The 7,691-nt window shown below is 47.3% G+C and overlaps 3 protein-coding genes and 1 long non-coding RNA gene across 9 annotated transcripts in view; 1 reads left to right on the top strand and 3 right to left on the bottom strand.

The window, feature by feature from the left end:
- Window positions 1-2,768, bottom strand: part of LOC143509482 (dual specificity testis-specific protein kinase 2) — a 21,723-nt gene extending 18,955 nt beyond the window's left edge. Inside the window, exons 1-2 of one of the 3 annotated variants that reach the window (XM_076998247.1) lie at window positions 2,577-2,768; window positions 1,939-2,031 (exon numbers count right to left, since the gene is read on the bottom strand). In XM_076998247.1, coding sequence (XP_076854362.1) covers window positions 1,939-1,969 — 31 coding nt within the window. In that variant the 5' untranslated portion in view covers window positions 1,970-2,031; window positions 2,577-2,768. The remainder of the gene's footprint in view (window positions 1-1,938; window positions 2,032-2,576) is intronic. The other 2 variants (XM_076998249.1, XM_076998250.1) reach the window with 2 other exon arrangements.
- Window positions 2,769-3,619: 851 nt separating this feature from the next.
- b3galt8 (beta-1,3-galactosyltransferase 8) lies at window positions 3,620-5,236 on the bottom strand. Its single transcript, XM_076998246.1, has one exon. It carries the CDS (start codon window positions 4,868-4,870, stop codon window positions 3,878-3,880), a length of 993 nt encoding a protein of 330 aa, XP_076854361.1. The 5' UTR covers window positions 4,871-5,236; the 3' UTR covers window positions 3,620-3,877.
- Window positions 5,237-6,065: 829 nt separating this feature from the next.
- Window positions 6,066-7,691, bottom strand: part of tncb (tenascin Cb) — a 46,213-nt gene continuing 44,587 nt past the window's right edge. For all 3 annotated transcript variants that reach the window (XM_076998244.1, XM_076998243.1, XM_076998245.1), the window contains 3 exons: window positions 7,589-7,691; window positions 7,062-7,225; window positions 6,066-6,970 (listed from right to left, as the gene is read on the bottom strand). The exon at window positions 7,589-7,691 is cut by the window's right edge and continues 59 nt beyond it. In XM_076998244.1, the coding sequence (XP_076854359.1) occupies window positions 6,860-6,970; window positions 7,062-7,225; window positions 7,589-7,691 (378 nt within the window). In that variant the 3' untranslated portion in view covers window positions 6,066-6,859. The remainder of the gene's footprint in view (window positions 6,971-7,061; window positions 7,226-7,588) is intronic.
- The window catches only part of LOC143509481 (uncharacterized), an 8,755-nt gene continuing 8,736 nt past the window's right edge, over window positions 7,673-7,691 (top strand). For both annotated transcript variants that reach the window (XR_013129683.1, XR_013129682.1), the window contains exon 1: window positions 7,673-7,691. This exon is cut by the window's right edge and continues 119 nt beyond it. This is a non-coding gene — a long non-coding RNA (uncharacterized LOC143509481).

Below are 7,691 nucleotides of genomic sequence, written 5' to 3'. Positions count from 1 at the left end.
AGTGCCATCATTGTGAACGTTCCACCCCATCAGGGATCGATTTCGCCTTCAGTGCTTTCTGCTGCTCTAACGACTGTAGTGAAAGGGAGAGGTTTCACAGCGTTAGTCCACCTGTACTATTACTGTAGCAAGAACTACACCTCCATGTTCCTGTGATGAAGAAACAGGAGATTTCAAATCTCACATGGGAAACAAATGCAGATTTATCACGACTTATCACTGAAACCCCAGTGGAAACGTATTTACAAAGGGCCTAGAAATCCAATAAAGTGGCCATGAGAAACTGGCACTGAACAGTTCTGAGGTCAGTTCCTGGGTAAAAAAAAGGGACCTCGCCCTGTGCTGCGGTTGGTTCTGGACACTTTTAATTGCAGAGACAGAGTGGTCTGTGTCTATTAGCAAGTCCAAATGTGTGTGTGGAGGGGGGGGTGGGTTGTATGGGTGTGGGTGTGTGTGAGAGAGAGACATGTAATTTTGGAAGAAGATAGGAGAAGAACAGTGTGTTTTTCCTCTCTCGTACTAAAGAACAGGAAAGATCTGCCCAGTTATGTCATCACTAGGATGTAGGCATGGAGGTAAAATCACACGGTAAAGCATTTTGGAGGCTTGTTTCATTAAACGAGAGACAGCAAGACTGAATGCACCATAATGTGAGCAGCAAGCTGGTGAGGAAGAGAGAGAGAGAGAGAGAGAGAGAGAGAGAGAGAGAGAGAGAGAGAGAGAGAGAGAGAGAGAGAGAGAAAGGGAGGGGGGAGAGAGAGAGAGAGAGAGAGAGAGAGAGAGAGAAAGGGAGGGGGGAGAGAGAGAGAGAAAGGGAGGGGGAGAGAGAGAGAGAGAGAGAGAGAGAGAAAGGGAGGGGGGGAGAGAGAGAGAGAGAGAGAGAGAGAGAGAGAGAGAGAGAGAAAGGGAGGAGGGAAAGAGAGAGAGAGAGAGAGAGAGAGAGAGAGAAAGGGAGGGGGGGAGAGAGAGAGAGAGAGAAAGGGAGGAGGGAGAGAGAGAGAGAGAGAGAGAAAGGGAGGGGGGGAGAGAGAGAGAGAGAGAGGAGAGAGAGAGAGAGAGAAAGGGAGGGGGGGAGAGAGAGAGAGAGAGAGAGAGAGAGAGAGAAAGGGAGGAGGGAGAGAGAGAGAGAGAGAGAGAGAGAGAAAGGGAGGGGGGAGAGAGAGATGCGTGTCACTGCAAAGTTTTGGGCTACAGTGTCTTTCATTTGGGAGAGCTCCATGTAAATTTGCTGAGTGTTAATGAGACAAACAGGAGAAATGTCAAAGTCAGGTTCTGCTAATTTGACCATTTAAACCCACAGAATTTCACAGGTTTAGTTCTGTAATTTGCTTGTACACATATGTGAATATTAAGAAAAAAAATCAAAGTTCTCATCTGCATATGGTTTTATGACAGACTGTGGATCTTTAAAGTGGTTTATCCATCTTTCTATCTTATTTCAGAACTGCAATATAACCTCAGCAGACGTGTAGGGATCCTACAAACAGACAGCAAATTGAGAAGTTACAATCATTATGTCTCAAAGCTGGTAATATTGTCTCAAAATAGGTAATTTCACTGCCCCACCCCCGAAATATCACGTCTGCTTCACCCTCGGCTATGGGTCATAATATTACGAATATGATCTGTGTTCTCAGCTAAAGGCTCCATCTCCGTCACAGGAAGCTACCTGGCCCTTTAAACACGATGCCACACAGGATCTGACACCTGAAAACTTACTGATGCGACACTTTCCAGCGGGGCGAGACGAGACCGGTGCTGACTGCGCTCGTGCGTTCTCACGGTGGAACGACGACTGAGAGCGCGCGGGGGAAACGTGGTGCGCGCGCGGTGCTGAGTGAAACCACAGCCCATTACAGACAGAATCCCTCACCTAGAATACGGACTTTAATCTCAGGCCCGAGGTGCTGAACGGTTCTGTTTGGAATTAAAGTGTACTCCACTGGTTTAATACGCTATTCATATTCATCTCGAGGGTGGAGGTCCGTCACAGCATGACACGCAGACGGAGATGTGGATGGTGATGTCCTACTGAAAAGAGATGGAGACAGACAGGACAGAGGACAGGAGACAGGGGGAGAGGAGACAGGGGACAGGAGACAGTGGACAGGAGACAGGGGACAAGGGAGAGGGGACAGGGGAGAGGAGACAGGAGACAGTGAGCACGCACACGCTGGACAGGACAGCAGCACACACACTACTACTGTTACACTAACAACACTAACACTTATACAGGAGCCACAACTGTACAGCTCAGACAGTGAAGAGATAATCTGATGTGACTGATGTGTCGGACACAGATGATCCGATAAGTCTGATGCTCCGATCACACGTGCGGGGTTAAGTGTTACACATGCACTGGAAACTTTTCGCAACGGTAAACGTGTGCTGGGTGAACCCGACACGTTCGTAGTTCTTTAATAAAACAGGTTTCAAAGTCATCGCGGAAAGATGAAGGATGATCTATAAATGCTACAGAATTTACAAAAAGCTGCCATCTTCACACAGATGATGGAGGACGTCACCGTCACTAGCGATTAAAGACCGAACCGATGGAGACGAGTGTGTCCACTTACGGTGAAGTTCGGCTGCGCGAGTCCTCCGATACCGGTGAAGTTCGGTGAAGTGAGCGGGGCCCAAATGCAGTGAGATACATCCGTGTGAACACGAGAGTCTCGATGAACGACACACACTCTACAGGAGGAAGAGGAGGAGGAGGAGGAGGTGGCTCGCATCATCGCCTCAGCAGCTCTGCCTCCACCAACGCGCGCGCCCTGCCGCACGCTCCGCGCAGGAAACGCGCGCGCCCCTCCCTCCCGCACGCGCACCAGGGGGGCGCGCACGACGGCGTGGGCGAGGTGGTGTTGGTACAGACGCGTGTTCGGCAGGTTTGTGTGTGCGACCTCCGTGTGTTCAGTCAGGTACACTTACATGGGCCCGTTTATACTCCCAGTTTAATGTTACAAACTTTAGGTGTGGCTCGAAAACTGTGTCATTTGAAACGGAAACAACCAAACTGTCAAATAGCTTATTTAATGTTATCAATCAGCGGGTGATTAAGTTAACGGCATTAAACTGATTGATGGAAATATTAAATAGAAGAAAAACCTTCCGAGTAATAAACATAGTCTATGTAAACATTTGGTGTGATATCCAGAATAGATTAGGAGTTGAACTGTAATGATGAAAAGCCAGCAGTAAAACACGCTGCACAGATTGAGTGTGTTAGTCCATCCTGATCACAGGGGACGTTAATCATTCACTGGGCAATTTCATTACCTTCATTTCCCATGTATTCATTAGAACTACGAAGGTTTCTTGCCTTGCAGGTATTTTAATCTACGTAAAAGCTTCTAGCCTGTAAACGAGGAGATAAAAATAAAGCGACTGCTGTACAATACAGTCGTGTCGTATTAAATCATGGATCTGTAGTTTCTCACGTATTATCTAAGGCATGTAGATGTTGTGTATGTAACACCCAGATGACACAGCTGTCATGTACAAACCTTATTTTGGTGACTAATGCCATTGAAAGGGAAACAGCGCCACCATCTGTTGGAAACCCAGCTGCAAATAACTACTGTTGATTCTGAGGCTTATAATCACCAGATTTACAATATATAATACAGTATATATTTATTTCGAGTAAAATGTTGTGTAAAACCCTTGTAAAATAAATAATAATAATTTCACAGGCTTTCAATAGAGACCTGTCATTACCTGATGTATAAAAGTTAAATAATCATCCAACGACATTAATGTCGAGACAATCATGGATCATGATGACCTGAGGTTGTGTGTGTGTGAAACATTCATTCGTTTTTAGTGTTGTAGTCTCAAGCGGGACCTGTCGGGACCTGTAGACCTGTGGGCTGCATCAACACGTGAACCCGCTGTCCCGAAAGTCCTGCCACATGCGACGAAGTTCGCTTGGTGTGAAGCCCGTAACTATTATGCGTTTTGCAAAAGTACACCTGTCGTAGTCCAGCCGACGGACCTCAAACAGGTTCCTGAAAGGCAACAGGGTCCAGGAGAATACGGGACGGACCCGTAGAACATCTAGACACAAACCCACGTAAACGTCCTCCAACGGAACCGGACGCACAAATCTGGAGGCCAGAGCTATTTTCCTGGCCAGGTCGATGGAGAACACATATCCAGCTCCAGACAAATACGGTGGGAATGAGTTGTGGGGGTACACGTCCTCGGGCAGGAACCACTTGCTCTGTCTGTCCCTGCGAGGCCGAGCGTCCGCGATGACCGAGCCCGTGATGAAGTCCTCCTCGTGGAGGTGTCGGTGGAGATGTCTCACAAGATACGGCACGTTAAGGAAGATGTCAGCGTCGATCTTCATGGCGAAGCGGGCGGATGTGCAGTAGGTGGCCAGCCAGTTCATCATCATCATAGTCTTGACGGTTAGATTCTGGTAAGTATCGAGAAAATCCATCTGGATGATGTCACCATATGTCCTGTTCTCCTTGCGAAGATCTCGCCGCGCACTGGGCTCCCGTGGTTCCCCGATGAAGAACAGCCTGACTATGTTCACGCCTGGAATTAAGTTCTCCTGACCCCATGTGCTCCTGACAGCTGCCCTGGTCTCGCTGTCTTCCTGGGTCACCGGAATCATCAGCACAAGAAACGGATTCTTCCCTTCGCACAGCCCGGGTTGGTTGAACACATGTTTGTAGGTTGACGGCGAGATGATCTCATATTGCTCTTTTGTTAAAAGCTCCAGGCGCTTCGGAGGGGGAGATGTTTCCTTCAAGAACAGATACATGAACACAAGGGCAGTTAATCCAGCAGCCAGGACGCGGTGTGGCACCACACACTTCAACATCCTGCCATACACTTTAACCACACACTTTAACATTCTTACAAGAAACGGGCATCAAATCTTTGGAATAAAACTTCCATAGGAACTGCGCCGAAACCCAAACACACAAACAGACGCGGGTTGTTTATCTTTAGGTTCCGGTTTCGAGTCCAAAAACAGGTCATAGTTGCAGAAAGCACGCGGAGTAAATTCTCAATCGATTCCGACCTTGCAAACTGGTAAAAACCTGTTAGCCTTCGCCTTCTGTCTCTCGTGAACTACCGACAGGCCACACCCAAGTCTTCCGTAAACACACACGTCCCAACCCGCCCGGCTGGACGGACCGACTGCGCCCTGCACGCGGAGATGCGCACGCACGTGCCGTTCAGAGCGCGCAGTAGACCAGCACAATCTTTATCAATCTCAATCTCACTGGGATTTATTTACTAAGCGTGCTAATATAACATTTGCTGTATTTAAAAAAGTTATATATACAATATAGGAAGTTTGTTAAAAGATCACGATGACGTTGTTTTTTTTTAAAAACGGAATCAATTTTATTGTAATAGGGGTTACAGAGAAACAACTGTTTTTCACCCAGTTAAAAACAGACAGATAAACAAACAAACATACAAACAAAAATATTCAAATAGCAAACAACTGACTTAATTTACACAAGTAATCCATATGGATCAGTGGTTTAGTCTATAGCAGAGAGGGGGGGGGGGCAAACACGAAGACTCACTCTGTATATTAATTCATTTTGTGTACAATACCTTTATATAAATGTACAATGTTGATTTAAAAAATGAAAATGGCCTTTTAAAGTATTCTTCTCTTACACAATATTTTACCTTATGACTCTGAATCATTATATGTTTTCACAACTGGCCAACATGATCTTGGTTACTTCAGTCATATTCCGATATAGGTCCTGCCTTCTGGGCCTAAACAACTGATAGTAATAAAACTTCTCATTTCAGCGGTGTGTGCCGGTTACAGTACCCACAAAATCACCAGCGCTGAACGAAGCCCTGTGGCCTTAAGTGAATCCGATGTTATGTGCAGGAAGAGCCCGGATTTGAACATGCAGGGTTTCACTGAGCACCAGTGAGTTTCTGCCTGGTGCACTGGGCGTAGATTCAGAGAACAAAGGTGGAGGCTGTTGGAGTCCACTGGGAAATCCGAGCTGCATCATTAATGTTTAAATTGGGCCACACGTGACATGTGGTGTGGCAGGGTGGGGGGGGGGCAGATAATAATACTTATGATACATCACACTGAGAACAACAGAGACAAACATGCGACCTTTCTGCAGGATGACTGACAGGTGAGAAATTAAATGCTGTTCTAATGTGAAAACACAGAAGGGTGTCGAGACAGCAGACGAGACCACGCACATACATTCAGTCCTGTCCTATCAAACCAAACAAGAACCACCACGGCCAGATGGACTATGGGGAAAAATAAAACAATGTCCTATCCTGTTCTGAAAGTGGACGGTGATGAGTGAGACACGGGGGCCACGCCTCCCCCGGGGCCGCAGGTGAGACGCGCGGGGACGTCAGACAGCTGTCTTTGGTGTGTGGTGTTAGGACGTATTGACACGGTGCTGGAGAGTGCATGACTCCATCGGTCAAACACTGAGCTGGGATGGTGGAACTGGTGCTGCACACAGGGCCATTGAACGAGGGATTAAAGATTGCTATTTTAAACTGGGTTACTATGAGCAAAGGGGCAGAGACAGAGAGAGGGACAGAGAGAGAGAGAGAGAGAGAGAGAGAGAGAGAAGTGGTCTAGCCTTCTGCCAAGGGCTTTGGTAGCTGAAGGAGTTGAGCTGATGCAATAAAGGTGGTGACAGGGGTGTGTGTGTGTGTGTGTGTGTGTGTGCGTGTGTGTGTGTGTGTGTGTGTGTGTGTGTGTGTGTGTGTGTGGTGTGTGTGGTGTGTGTGTGTGTGTGTGTGTGTGTGTGTGTGTGTGTGTGTGGTGTGTGTGGTGTGTGTGTGTGTGTGTGTGTGTGTGTGTGTGTGTGTGTGTGTAGCTGCTTTACGACCGCTTTCTCCTGCCCTCAAAGTTCCTGAAGTTGGCTGGCCTGATCTTCATCTCTGCAAACTCGATGGAGTGTTCATGACCCTTCCAGTGAAACCAGTTCACGCCCTGCAGAGAAAGACAAGCACATGAGCTGATACAGCCTGGCCGGAAGCTTCTGCCTGCTTGCCCGTGTTACCGGGGCGTGCGGGAGTCTTACCTTGCTATGGCTGTTGTCTCCATATCGTCCCATAACGTTGACCCGGTGACAGTTCTTATACCAGAAGGCTCCCTTGTACGAGAGGGCGCAGTTTGTGACGGCGATGTCGTTGTCATGATCGTACGTGGAGAAGGGGCGACCGTTGTGGTAGGTCATCGAATCACCTGGGAGAGGATCACAAAAGCACAATTATTATAATGGAAGTTGATTATTACGAAACACAGAATGGATTAATCCCTCATTATATGTGCAATGCTTGGACAACTGTTCCGTTCAGGATGCAAATAAATACTGATTTTGCTTTGGTATTTCTTTATTCTGAATTTAATTTCTAAAGCATTTGTGTAATTATCTAATGAGTTAATGAACTGCGTAACACATTAAAAATAGAACCAACAGTCAACAATGAATTTGACACTTTCTTCTATTTTTAGGTACTATGGCACCTCGCACAGCTCACATGTACAGAAGTGAAAATAACCGCCACGTGTCCTGTGCACGTGTGCACGTTTAGAAAGGGAGCTCACCCGCGGTGCCACTGTATCCGCCAACGTGGACCTTGAAGCGGCTACGTGGCTCGGAGATGGAGAACTTGTCATAGTGGGCGTAAGCAGCTTCGCCCTTATCTCT

The sequence above is a fragment of the Brachyhypopomus gauderio genome, chromosome 3 (assembly GCF_052324685.1).
Source record: "Brachyhypopomus gauderio isolate BG-103 chromosome 3, BGAUD_0.2, whole genome shotgun sequence".
Classification (NCBI taxonomy): domain Eukaryota; kingdom Metazoa; phylum Chordata; class Actinopteri; order Gymnotiformes; family Hypopomidae; genus Brachyhypopomus; species Brachyhypopomus gauderio.
Note: the sequence above shows the minus strand (reverse complement) of the source record. Positions and strands in the feature narration are given on the sequence as shown.

Bases quoted from the DNA above. Each gene is read 5' to 3' on its own strand.
- b3galt8 (XM_076998246.1), bottom strand. From the start codon at position 4,870: ATGTTAAAGTGTGTGGTTAAAGTGTATGGCAGGATGTTGAAGTGTGTG.